The sequence below is a fragment of the Cygnus atratus genome, chromosome 3 (genome assembly GCF_013377495.2).
Source record: "Cygnus atratus isolate AKBS03 ecotype Queensland, Australia chromosome 3, CAtr_DNAZoo_HiC_assembly, whole genome shotgun sequence".
Taxonomy (NCBI): domain Eukaryota; kingdom Metazoa; phylum Chordata; class Aves; order Anseriformes; family Anatidae; genus Cygnus; species Cygnus atratus.
In genome coordinates this window covers 87,093,241-87,107,870 of record NC_066364.1, presented here as the reverse complement: position 1 = coordinate 87,107,870, position 14,630 = coordinate 87,093,241, and the positions used below count along the sequence as shown (strand labels likewise).

Genomic DNA, 14,630 nt, shown 5'->3' with positions numbered 1-14,630 from the left:
ATATGTAAACTTACTATTCTTTTTCTTTCTTGTTTTTCCCCATGACTGCATAACTGTATAAACTGATACCAGATTTTAAGTGTTGTTTTTTTTTTTTTAATCTTATTTTATTATTTAATTCTTTGGGAATGAGTCAATGTGAAAATTCTTCTTAAATGTTAAGTTCCTGCAGGTATTGTGTGTCTACAAGTAATTTTTATTACATTGAGTTGAAATACAAAATAAGAAATGTAGTCCATTTAGGTTAAAGCTTCTTGTACTAATGCTTAAATTGGAAGGAAAAGAACAAGTGAGCTTTTATGTGTGTAGGCCTCCATCTGCTTTCATAACTTGAAAAATAAATTGCATGTTTTCCCTTAAATCTCCTGAGATAAATGTAGTATGAATTAACATAGGTTTGAATATATGGTTTGTTTGAAATGGACATATCTGTCTAAAATAATCAAATTAGTTTCCAAATTTAGTATGAATGTTTTGCACTGGTTATACTTACTACACCATAAATACATTTAACAAGAAAAAAGTGTAGTCTGAGAAGCTGCTACTTTTATAAAGATTATGAAAACACATTTATGGCAAAATGAAGTTATCAACGATCCAACCCAAGAGAGAGAACTGAAGGGACAGGAATTATGAAAATAGAGTTAAGCACATTATGAAGATAAAAAACAATGTCAAAAAGAAAAGGAAATCCCAATTATTTGTTTTGGAAGCAGTAACATCTAATCCTTTTGAAGTACTTACTTCTGTTTTAATCTGATATATGCAGTTGATAAATTGTTCCAGGCCTCAGCATTCTACAACAAAAGTACCACCAAAAACATTATTTACTTCATAAAAATATGTAAATTAAACTGTGAAATACCGGTTTTGCTAATCATGCATATTATCACACATTAATATATCATGCGTGCTACAACGCAGTCAAAATGCTACATTAAAATGGAAAATATTGCATGAAAATATAAATAAATAGATAATTACTGATTAATAGCAACATTTGGGAATACGTCTTTAACAGTCTTCTGTTTGGAATACACTATGTTAGCTCTTGCCTCCCTCCGGTTTAAACCATAAAGAGGCATCCTTCACTTGGATCTAACTGGAATGGATAGAGAGGTCACTGCTGCCAGCAGCTGATCACTTCTCACCACTTGGAAGCTACTTACCTACACCTCTCTAGTAGGGAAATAAGATCATCTGAATGTCCCTTAATGTATCTCTTGCAAAACTACCAGGGTCAGTTCCAACAGCGTTTATCAATGGCTTTAGTTGAAAAGGATTGCACAGTGCTCAATCATCGTTCTGGTAAAACCAGCAAAGCTCTGCTCTGTGTACAATATTGTATACATGCTTGCTCCGTGCATCCTGAAAAACTGGCAAAAAAAAGGTCCATCCTTGTGCTCACAAACTATATAGTAACAAATTTACCTGTCATACAACCACTTATTTGACTTTTTTCCCCCACATAAAAGCATTTGATTACTTAGAGGACTAAGTATTTTAATTTAGTGTTTTATCTCTCCTTGTGTTCTACTCTTTCCCTTTTCCCTCTGTTTTAGCAATGTATGCAAGCATAAAGGAATTTTCTGGTCAAACATATTTTGATATTCACACACAGCTATTTGGACAAAGTTAAGTTTTGGGCAAGTATTTTTATGATGCCTCATGACAAAAATATATCCTTTATGTAAAAGTTTAATTTATTCAGAGGGCTAAAGTTTAAAGAAGTTTTTCATTATTGCTTTGCTTGTTTATAATGAAAACATCCTTGTTGCTTTTAGATAAGCCATCTGAATTGCTTGTTGAAATGTACATACATCTGGTTCCAATGTCACACAGCGCTGAAATGCTTTGGCAGCACCTTCATAGCCTTCTAAAGCAATGTATGCACAGCCCAAGGAAAACCATACACCTAGCTGGAAAGAAAAATGGATGATTACATATACACGTACATATTTCTACACAAAAGTTTTGCCTCGATGCTCAAAAACACATTATTTTTATTCATTATACTTGATTTTCAGCTATAATATGTTACATCAGAATAAATAATAACGTGTATGCAGAATATAGGAAATCTTTAAAGTTTTAATAAATATGGATAAACAGGTGTTGACTGTAGAGACCACTTAATCATACATGAAGTGCTCTTTAACAGCATGTCTTCATTTAGAGAGTAAAGTGACAACTGTTCATAGGTTTGTACATTTTGCTTTAACTTGTGAAAAATTCATATTCACTTCATATCATTATAATTAGGTCAAATGGCAAATACTAAGAAACTTATTTCAGGGAAGCCACATTTTACAAGAAACTTTTCTGATGTTTCTGATCAAGCTGTTGGCTCATATGCAGGGAGCTGTTTACCCCTATAGATTAATTGTGAACTCCATAGCAGATACTTTATGCATCTCTGTCCAGATCTGTGTCATTACTCTTAGTCTCTCAGCCCCAATTTAGAATCAGTAAGAACATCTGATCCAGCTGGATTAATCTGAGTTACCTGCTATACAGCTTATAGTTAATCTGCTTCACAACTTTGCTTAGATCCCAGCATGTAAATGCATCACATCCATCACTGTTGGATCTGGCACCCAGGTGGGCGGTCTTCAATATATCAAGAAAAGAACTCAACAAGCTTGGCAATAAAGATCTTTTTTTGCATTTGGGAGTGTATTTGCGATGACTGATCACGTGGATGTATTAACAGGCTAAGGTGGTTCTGCTAATTATACCTGGCCTGTGCAAACATGAAAATCTACTTTTCAGCACTGTCAGCCTGTCACCTTTCATGATCCTTAAATTCATCACTCTGAGAAGAAACTGCACATGAACAGAAAACCATTTGTTTCCCAAATCTCAGAGGGGAAAATTTATAGGAAATAAATTTACTCCAGTTTTATTTTTGAGTCACTTTTATCCATCCAGTTTCCAGAAGACCAGCATTCCCACATGGCAGCCACCTTATTAACTCACCTTTCTCTACTTTCTAGATTGACAACTACCTGGACAAGAAAAGTGAGGTAAGAGACTGGAGGAATCAAATATGAAACTGAAGGCTAACTACAACAGTATAGCGAAGGATATAGTTAAATTGTGCCTCTGTCAAGAGCGACAAAAGTAAGTCATTGCATTTATTCTTCTTCAAACAAATAATTATGCGACAGATTCCCTTCTGGCCTTGTACTTCCAGCATCTGATTGACTAAAACTTCCACCATTTTCATTTCTGAGTCATTTCTGAGGATGATGATGAGCAGCTGCATCTCTCAGCTTAAGCTGAGCATAAGGTCTATCAACCCTTAAGCTTGTCAACTCTTTTCTCAAAGAAAAGTCACAACACAAGGAGAAAGGAAAATGATTCTTTATCTCTGTGGAGAAAAGCTATATAAGCAGGCACCGAGCAAAAGCTTTTTTTTTTTTTTTTTTGGTAATTTGAAACAAGATACTTTACCTAGCAGTAACTATGCATGAAGGTTTCAATTGAATGGAAAAAAAAAAATCTGAGAATTGCCCATACTGGAGAAGGCTGGGAAAGGTCTCCAGAAGAGATGCTAAACGAACAGTGAGATGAAAAGTCTCTGGAGTAGGAATTAAGACAAGGAGCTAAGATACTGTAGGATGGGGGCACAAAATATACAGCAAATGGAATGGGTCATGCAGATAGAAAAATACTGCCATATGTTAAAGAAAGCTTCAGCATCAATCATAAGTAATTAACTCCGTAAATGAACAACAGGACTGGTACAGATTAAAATTTCAGGCCTTAGTTGGAAAAAAAAACAATACAAAGACTGCATCTCCAGATACTTGACTAAAATGGAGAACGTAACATACTGAGGGATATTAGAAGGCTGTGAAAGTAGAAAACTCAGAAAATACAGGGAGATTTAAATTACTCCATATAATTCAGTAAATAACAATGAATGCAATTCCAAGGCTAAAATTTTATGAACAAGTTAGTCAGAAGATAATACTTATCTCGATTCTGCCCATTATGAATGATCAGGTTCAAAAGGTTACCATACAAAAGATGCTTGTAACTACCTTGATTCAAGAGTCCTTCAAGACCAAAGGCAGAACATTTAATATAGAAGATGCTAATTTTAAGTGCTGCTTCAAAACAGAGAAGCTATATTAAAAATAAAAGAGGCAGCTAAAAGAGCAAAAGGTCTGCAGAAGACTTGAAAAATTTGAAGACATTTCAAGGCTTGGAGCAACAGCATACTGCCATTCAAAAAACCATTTAAAAAGACCAGACAATCATAACAGTTAAATGAAAGGAGATTAAGAGGACACACTTCATTATGATTTGCTAGATTGATCAGAAAGCTAGAAAAGAACTCATTTGACAGATTAAATGAGAATATATGGTAGCTAAGAAAAACATAGGTTCATCAGCTTGATCTACTGTTGCACTGAAATGGTATTTTACTGTTCCTTAGATAGGTGCATCTAAGGGAAAGTGTGCATGAATTTCTTCCATGATATAAGGACAGTAACTTTTTAATAATATATTTAGGATACAGTTTAAGAATGGATTTATAGCTTTTCTGAGTGGAAAGAATGGTGAGAATTCCCTTTTTATTGGGAAGGGCATGAAATTTGCTGAATCCACTGGCTGATGTAATAACTGCTCTGAGGAAAGTGACTGACTGAAAGGTAGTGCAATGAAAACTTCGTCCACAGTTCAAAGAAAGTTTTGTCAAGACTTGTGGAACTAGGTTAAAGTTCTTTTTTTTTCAAATAAAAAAAATGTGTTGGCTAGAGGTTCAAATCTTGCTACTGATTGGAAAAACACATGAAAATGAACTGTAACATTTTCTCCTTTTCAGGACAGAAGACAGTGACCAGCAAAGGAAGATAATTTGGGATTAGTCTCTGTTAAAACTTGCCATCAGGAATTTCCAGACAAGTCTTTAATAAGTGTAAATGATCATGAAATTTTTTTTAACTAAGTCTAAACAATTCTCTTATATTAGTGTGAATATGGTTCCAAAACAACCAGTTTAAAGTATACCTGAAAAAAAAAAAGCAAGCTAAAAACTCAGATGTATGAAGAAATTTTCTGTATTTTTAAAGCAATTTCTAGTATTCACATATGGCAAATACATGTATATTTTTTTCAAAATCTAGTGAATTCTTTAGTATAATACTCTTAGGAGGATAATAGTGTTAGTTTAGAAACTATCTTTACCCTGCAGAGCAAAGTTAGTCTTTGGAGTTAGTAATTAAAATGTTAAGAGCTCTGAGTGAAATCCTAAGTACCTTTTTAATTACTCATTTTTGGCATAGTTTATCTGCTTTATAATTGCTTCCTTTGAATGCATCACACTGGCAGAACACATAGAACACATGATATCATTTTTTCCAATGAAAGATACTAGCTCAAGTCTTGCTTAACTTACTTTTATTACTACAGGAGGAATGAGAAGGAGACTTGTCGAGAATAAGGCTCACTGCATTGTCCATAGCTTTAAATTTCTGATATAGTTGATAGCAAGCTGATTTCTAAAATGTGACTCTTTTCCCAAATTTGAGAGATCACTTGTTTTGCCTGACACCCAGGAATATTAGCCTGAGAAGTTATGTTTATTAGTTATATGTTACTGTTTATTAACATAAAAGATGATTCTTCCTTTCTTGCAGACTTTGTGAAAAAGAGCATGGACACAAAAAGGGTGCCATGAACGCTGTTTCTGGAAAATTCAAACATGAAGTGACTGGGTATAGAGAACCATACATTATTTAGTATGTGAACTAACAAATCTGTAATTTAACAAGCTGTAAGCTCTGTTTTATATAGAATTTCAGTCAGAGAACTCACTGCATGGGCTCTTTGATCTCTCTTCCTTTCTCTTTCCACAATCCACTGGAATTGTCTCAGCCTATCCTTGCAAGATGCTCTTAGTGAAAGTGTAAGAGAAGTGCAGCTGTCACCCATTAGGCACACACTGAAACAAGTAATTCTGTGAGCAGTAGTACTAATGAAGATGGGTTTCAGATATATTTCAACTGTGAGATTTTAATTCTTTTGTTCATTCTCCAAAGTCTAGTTACAGTGGTGGTCAGCTCATACTGCAGAGATCTACATCAGAGATTTCCACTAAATTTCACCAAATGGCCAAATAGCACATTGGCTTAAAGGAGGGTTGACAGAGAATGGTTTTATCCGTCAGGTATCTGGAGGATTCATTTGCTGCAGTCTTAAATGCCTTCTTCCAAAAAGGTTTCTCATAACCACTAAAAAGAAAATTTCTTTGTAAGAGGGAGTCCTTGTTTACCTTACAAATTATTCACAATTCTGGAAACAATGAATTTTCCTCATGTTCCCTGTATTAAAGAGAATTCAGGAGAATTTAGAGTCACCTGCCCCTCTGCTCTTTGTGCACAGAACATCCCAGAATAGGAAACAATTCATCTCTCTAGTGACAAAACACAGACAGACTTCAGAAGACAGCGATATGCCAATCCACGCTACCCATTTACTCAATCTGTTTGTTTGAAACAATTCATCTGAATCTTAAATAGAGCTTCCTGAGCAACACGAAGAGGAAATGTTCGCTTTCCTATATGGTCTGGACTGTTTTTCTTGGATTGTCTTTCACTTTAAACTTCCTTTGGATAGAACGGAAAATAAAATGGCATCTCAGCAGAATGTTTCTCAGTTTTGAGCCCTGTAGGCCAACTTCTACAACCCTTCATTCTCTGTGAGTCCTCTGGATTTCAATAAGGCTCCTATCTGAGTCACAGTATTTATTTTGTTGGCATTGGCATTCCCTGAGACAATAAGGGAACTGAAGACAAGTGAAGCATTTTTGTTCATTTTGATGTCCATTCTAAAGGTGTTTTTAAGTTATCTGGAGTTCATTTGAATCAGAACAAGACAGATTCACTGGAAGAAAACACATCTTGTAAATACTGAACAGATTCAGGATATCTGAGAAGTTGGAGACCTTTGAGGCTTTTCTAAAGCAGAAGCATACTAGTAGTTATGTGGAATGCAAAACAGCTATTTTGACATTTTTGCACGGAATTACCTTCTAAAAAAGTACAGAATCCTTCAAAACTTAAGACACCAACTAAAACATAGCCGTATTTGTATAATTTCCCAACCTGCATAGGGTTGATCTGCACTGAACGTTCAAAGCACTCCACACATTCCCTGAATTCCCGGTTGCGGAGATGGAGGAAGCCTTTAGAGCGCTGTGCACGGGCACTGCGGTGCCGAGAGAGCTCCCAGGCCTTGTCATAGTACTGGTGGTCTTTAAGAACATCACCAAGCAAACAATATAATCCTGGTGTTTCCTTCTTCTCTAGCTCTCGTCTCAGTATTTCTTCCGCCTGTTAAAGAATAGAGAGAAATCAACTCATTAATTGGGCAATTTATCTTCAGTTAATCACTTATCTGAACAAATACCACTTTAGCACCTTATAATCATCAGTTAAAAACTAAGAAATGGGGATAGATAGGAAACAGTATCTTGATCCAACATGGCAAAGATAAAGTCTAGAGAGAATCTAATTCCAATCTGTTCTAAAAAAAAAAAAACGAAAAAAACACACACAAAAAACAAGAACAAAAAACAAACCACAATACTTCACGATCATCGTAATATAGTGGCCTTTGGTTTAATGCACCAAGGGAAACATACCCATCAAAGCAAGAAGGAGCCAGATCCTAATTTTATATTTTGTGTGTGTATTCTGTATTAAGAGCAAGTATCAGTCTTGGACACCAAACCCACACCTACCTCATGGCAATGCAATATCAGCATCATTAGCATATGTGCAATCCTGTTGGTGTATCATCTGTGGTTTTTACATATCCTAGTAAGTATTCGTGCAATGACTAATTTCTTTTTCTCTAATTACTGTTTTCTGAAGACAGCAATTTCCATTCTACTATGCCTGAAAACACACCTATCTTTAAAAATACATCTATCTATAAAAATACATTTATCTTAGTATTTGAGAAAATATATTTAAAATATGTACAGCATTATGGAAAAGACGACACAAGCTTTGTCTCCTGGAATCTGTTATGGGCTGTTACCAACTTTTAAAAGCTCTTTATCTCAGGGTTGCTATCGCACTCTAACAAAAAAATTATTGTTTCTCTTTTAAATAAGAGATAAGTCTGCTTTCTGTGGCTTTTTGAAATGATAAATATGCTGGACAGATCATCTGTTGTTCAGACTGAACTCTTACCTCAGTCCTCCGCTGCAAAAATGTTACATACATAATTCAGCTCAGTATAAATTTTCTATCTGAAAATATCTATTTGAACCATGTGAACCAAGAGATCCAACACAGCCTGCCACAGAATTAGAATTTGATATCGTAACACTAGTTTTTCTTCTATCATAGCTAGTTTATCTAAAATGAAAGCTGTGTTCATCTCTGTATTTAAATGACTGCTTTTCTTACTTCTGTGAGAACTGTTTTATTTCCCATTCACATGATCTCTCAAGAATCAATGTCTGCTATGCAAGTCTTTTGCTCTTCCTCCTCCAATCAGTAAACTCATTGATCCAATTTGAAAATCATCTTCTTGATGAAAAGTGACTTCTTCAAAAGTTTTACTTTGTTTTTGAAAGTTTCAACATATAATAATTTTAACACTTCACTCTTACTGTAATTTTTGTTAACTACTTTAGTAGGAAAAGTCTGTAAATATTTAAAGTGCACAAATGTGAAGAAGGGAGTATATTGTTTAGATTTGTAAGGGGAACTTTTGCTAGCAAAAATGGAATCCCATTAAGAAGAAAACTAGGGGATGAAAGATAGGAAAATAACCCCACGGCAGGTGTTTTTAAGTGCCTTTGGAACAGCTCTCCAAAGAAAAAGGAACAATTTAGAATTAGCCTACTCAAAGCATTATAAAATATGAAGGCTGCGCTTGTGGACGGTTTGGTCAAAGGACAGTTTGCTTCCTCTTCTCTGCCTCCATTAATTGTCATTACAAGAATCAAGGAACGTGTATTAACAACAGATGTTTAAGATTTTGTTGTTGTTGTTGTTTTCTAGAGCAGCGAGAACCGAGCACTTTATTACTGCAATAATCACATTAGGCTCCAATAAGTAAGTTTTTGTTCCTTCCTCAAATAAAGAAAAACAGCTGAAATTTTGCTATGATGTGAAAAATGGAGTTCATACTGCTGCTTTACCTCTTCCTCAGTAGGGTACTCGCAAGCTTAGATTGCTATTCTGTGGCAGTGCTTAGTACCATGAACGTCCACTGAAGAATACCTTGCTGTAGTATTTTCTCATGCATTTCAAAAAGAAAAAGTACGATATTTAAAAAACATAACATTTTTGATAAATACACACAGTTCATACACTAAAAGCTTTCTGATAAGGAGCACAAAGTTAGTCCCCTTGGTGTACGAATAAATATTCCTAGTTTTCCAGCTTTTTTGACCTGAAGCTTTTTTTAAATATCACTACTGTTACTTAGTACTTACATAGTGCTTTCTGTTTTCAAAACACAGCACAAACCCTCATTCTGAAAGCATTTCTAAGCAGTTTCCTGTGTCAGATATCCTGTCCTATTCTCTGAGTGCCATTTTCATAACTCCCTAAGGGCAGCTTGTGAATGTAACTAGGACAGAATGAATTTCCAGGAAATGGAAAATATTGACCTCTACTTCTCCACTGTACTGAAAAATTGTGGTATTAGCATAGTACCCCCAAGGCATGCATAATGTGACACAGAATTGACAGCAAGGCATACCTGATAGTTTATAATGATTGAAATCTAGTCATTGGTGAATGGTAACAATAATAAAAAGTAAATATGAGAAATTTTGTGTTTTGTCTATTGTTATAGCCTTCTATTCAGTAAGCTTAAATTAGTATACGCAATGTCTTTGTAAAGGCATACATATATTTAATGTTACCACATACCAAACAGAAGAAAACAGAGAGGAAAACAAAAAAAGATATTTTTGTCTGAAATTGAATATTTCTGAAAGTTATCTAAATACTGAAAACAATCCTTGATACCATAAGTTCCTGTTACAGTCCCTCTGTGTGAGGGATTGCACCAGAAGGAGAACACAGCTAAACTGACATACAAATAGGTGTTGCTTCCAGGTATCACTAAAATCCTCCTACCATTGCTCTAACTGTAATAGCAAAACAATCAAGCTGCTACAGCCTGCTCACAGCATTTTTAAACAATTCTGTCATCTATACATAGCTAGATGATGGTTTTTAAATTGTCTTTGCCTGGAGCTGATCACATGTAGCTGCAGCAGTTTTGAAGAAATGATAGAGAGGCTCAGGAAAATACCAACACAGATTTAACACAGTAAGATAATGCCTTTTAATCTTAGGCCATTTCTTGCCTCAAGTGTTTGATTCTGTAATTTTTATATGTTCACATTAAGTAATTAAATACACCAAGCATTGATGTTGTTCTGCTTAAAGCACTTGTAAAAGCTACAACTAATAGTTGGATATCAAGGAAGAAAGAAAACAGAGATTCCCTCCTGATAAAGCTCCCAAACTCCATCATGAATAACTGCTACAGCCTTCTTTCCATACCCATGTTACACCTCACTGTGCATCTATAGTTGTTAACTTAATTTTCCTTGAATATTTTCAAGAATCAGTCACCATCTTCTCTCTGAATCTAAACAGCAAGCTTTCTTGGGAATTGTTTCAATGTGTTAGATTTAAGTGTCTTCCTGCCTCCTGAGTTATTTATCCACTTCTATTTCATGTAGTCATTATCCCAGATATTTTATTTTAGCATTCATAGGTAATAACAGACTCACACGTCATGTGTCCTAAATGGACTTTTCTCACAATCTCCCTACATGTCAATTATAAAGTTATTCATTGAGAGAGTGGTTGGGCACTGGAACAGGCTCCCCAGGGAAGTGGTCAGAGCACCAAGCCTGCCGGAGTCTAAAAAGTGTTTGGACAACGCTCTCAGACACACAGTCTGATTATTAGGTAGTCCTGTGCAAAGCCAGGAGTTGGACTCAGTGATCCTTGTGAGTCCCTTCCAAATCAGGACATTCTATGATTCTGTAAGATTCTGTAAGGTCATCGGTGCATTGATAGCTCAGGTATGACTGCTTCATATTTCTGTTCCCATTGCAAGACTCTCAGTTGTGAAAAACAGTTTTTCTTACCTTCCCATGCTGTCCTGCTCTTTCATAGCAGATTACTGCATCTTCCCACATTTCCAGCTCCTCATATATCTGTAAGGCAGAGTTGGTGCATCCGAGCTCAAAGAGTAAGCCTGCAAGCTGACGCTGGAAAGATAAGAAATTCCACAGAACTGAAAGAAGGTACATAGTCCTCTTTACATTTTTAAAAGATGTTAGAGGCATTTCTGACATCAACAAGAAGCAGACAGAATATGAAATTACTCTCTTGAAACCCCAAGCTGGAGCCTCAAAAATTTATATACCTTACAAAAAAAAATCAATAGAAAAATAATTGCTTTGATTTGACTCCAGTTCATGCCAGTAACTCAACTACTTTGAACTAGTTTACAATACAATATAAAAATAGAAACACACATGTGAAGGATGAATTGAGGGGAGAACTTCCATCCCTTAAGTGAGGCACATGGCCCATGCGGCTGGAGAGCAGCTGCAGCAGTATGTTGGGAACACAGAGTGGGAAACAGCCTAAAGGAAGGCAGTAAAATTTCTTCTAGCAATGCCCGCCATAGCAATCTGTACCTGTGCAAACACAGATGGAGAAAGGCTCTGAAACAATTGTGCTAGGTACGCTGTAAGAAATCTGTAAGTGCCCCAAACAGCCACTGCAAAAGTGTGTTAGTTTTCAGTCAAGTCAGTATTGGATTGGGGTTCAGGTTCAACTCGTTAGTTAAGTTCTCCTCACAGATAAACCAGCCCCTTTGTTATTTCAGATCCAGCTATTATTTCAGCGTGCTTAAGAAAATAAGAGTTCTTTCAATTTAAAAACAAACAAGGTATGTTTTTATGACTTTGAAAAGTTGCTTTGGTCTTCTGTTTATTTTTTTTAAGAGGAGATGAAATTCACATATAGGTTTTCATCTCTGAAGAAAGGATAACTTATTTACTGTGGGTAAGATATCTGGTTTGCAAAAACAAATGAGAACAATCTGTATAAGGACACCTAATTATGCTATGAGATCCCACACAGTGAACCTCTTCAGTGGTTTTGGTGATCCTGAATAGATTCTCTTTAGTTCTGTGTAGATGGCATGGACCTCTCTGTATAGGCTTGGCTTCAGTGTCTGTTACAAATTTGAGGAGTCACCATACACTAATAGATTAGCTGTCAAAAAATGAAGTTGGGTACAGTTCTTTTAAATAAATGCATAAACTGTGAAAGTCTGTACCAAAGTAATTTGTTCACTTAATATCAATTAATTTGAAAAAAATGACTACATTTTCCAGTGTCTGAAATTAAATAAGATTTATGTTTTATGAAATTTAGAGTCAAATTTGGTAAAATTTATATAAGCAACGCTTCTTCATTACTATAACTAGAAGACTGCAGTCATCTACCATTATGAGCCCCTATTTTAGCATTTCTATCTTTGGCTTGGAAAATTGGCTTGGATTGAAAAGTGCCACTCTGACAACTGGAAATGAAAACCACATTTGCTAGTTTTATTGCAAATGCCTGTTGAAAGATTGTGTGGAATAATTTGAAAATGCTTGGAGAAAATATGACTGTTAAAGCAACACGCATCTAGGTTAGAAATCAAAGGAATAAAACACCATTAAAAATAAACAATATGCACACCTTTGGAGATAAGTAATGCATATATTTTCTTAAGTTTGTTGTTAAATACAGCATTATCAGATAAGACTAGTGTGTAAATTTCTTCTCTAGAATGGAATTTATGTTCAAGATAAACATTTTAGTTTTGGAAAAAATCTCCTTTCAAAACTAGCAAAAAAGGGCACATCCAGAAAATAAAAGCTTTGTCAGTTTAAGTGGTTCTTCAACGTACTTTTGTCTCCTATTTAGCTGCTCTGACCATGATCCACTTCCTGAAAACAACTCAAAGTTAATCATCATTACAGGACAAAGAAAGATGCAAATAATTGTGGTATTAATAAAAGTAGCAAATAGCGATACAATGAAAAGATTATTTTTACATGAGATACGTTGGAAGCTTGTAAGTTTGCTTATTTTTTAAGGACAGAAAAGGGAAAATAAAGAAGAACCACATTACAAGCAATTACTTCCATGCATGACAGAACAAGCCATCTGAAAGTAAAACATTGTAGAACTTGATTTCTTTCCAGAAAAACCTACTGTGTTATGTTACATCTTTTTTTCCACAGTGTTTCAATGCAAAATCACAGCATACTACCTTGACTTTGAGTCATGCAGTATCAAAATTGATAAGAACTACATATTTTTAAAGAAAGCTTCAAATGAAGTTGATTCATACCTGTATGGCCCAATGTGGAGGCACCTGACAACAGTAGAAAATCTTCATGCGTTCAGATACTGAAGTATTTGCATCCTCAAACTGGTCTGCAAGTGCCTGTAAATGCAAAGCATATTCTGATTTACTATTTACTTAAATTTAATCAACCTAAAAAAAAAATAAATTCAAAGCTTTAAAAGGATTAAAATTTCTAAGTGCAAGTTAAGAGGAGTAAGAATCAAATTTACAATCCTAACAGTTGCACAGGAAAATTGTGTCAAATGTTAAAAGTGACCTTGCCTAATGCATTTCAGTTTTATAGCTAGATTTTCAAAGTAGTATTGGTGTGCTGTAAGCATGAAAATTCTTATTAAAAAAAAGACAGAAAGGAAGACTGAGCCATGCTTTCGGAAACACGCTTCTAATATAGAATAAGTTATTGTGACTTGGAGTGTAATTCAATTCAGCCTTTTCTGCTTTGGTAGAACTCTCTATTTATGATGAAGAAATATTTTCTTCTGAAATCCTTTGAAAGGGACTAACAATGTTTGCATAGCAAAAATGTAGTAACGTCAGCATTAACTTTTGTTCTGTAAATTCACTGTGAAGGTAATTAAATCAAAACTCAATAGCAGGAAAAATAAAATGTTAAAGGTAGCTAAAGCCAAAAACTTGGTTAGAAATTTTAAGGTAAGTGCACAACTGTCTTTCAAAAAGCCAGACCTCACTAAAACTGCAAATTTAAGGCCAGACTTACAAAAAAGGGAACATTAAATTACTTGCATTCACATGATTAACCTATGTAAATCCTGCATATAACTTAGACAAAGATTTATTGAAGGATCTAAACTAATCCTCAGAATTTTCTCAACATGGGAAATAAATGCAAAGATTCGCAAACAAAAGGAAAAACGGGATAGGATCTCTCTAAATCTGTTTGCTACCTAACCATATGGAAATGCAAATAATAGTTCTGTAAAATTAAAATAAACATTTAGGTGATTTAAGCTGCAAAGAATTTTGTAACCGCTATTGATGGTAACAACATTTATTAGGCTGCTTCATTCTTTTAGTAAGAGAAATTAGAACAGGCAACAATAATTTAGGCTTTTAAATACATGTTCAAACTCCTAGTTTTAAATACGAATATTTAAAATATTCCATCTTATTCACATTCTGTCTCAGAAAATTATCTCTGGAGACCTGTTCCTAGAGATTACACAGAAACC

General features: G+C 34.9%; 1 protein-coding gene across 2 annotated transcripts in view; it reads right to left on the bottom strand.

Moving 5' to 3' along the window:
* TTC27 (tetratricopeptide repeat domain 27) overlaps positions 1–14,630 on the bottom strand; it is a 109,750-nt gene that overhangs the window by 15,284 nt on the left and 79,836 nt on the right. For both annotated transcript variants that reach the window (XM_035564946.2, XM_035564954.2), the window contains exons 11-15: positions 13,423–13,518; positions 11,150–11,272; positions 7,119–7,346; positions 1,821–1,919; positions 745–797 (exon numbers count right to left, since the gene is read on the bottom strand). In XM_035564946.2, the coding sequence (XP_035420839.1) occupies positions 745–797; positions 1,821–1,919; positions 7,119–7,346; positions 11,150–11,272; positions 13,423–13,518 (599 nt within the window). The remainder of the gene's footprint in view (positions 1–744; positions 798–1,820; positions 1,920–7,118; positions 7,347–11,149; positions 11,273–13,422; positions 13,519–14,630) is intronic.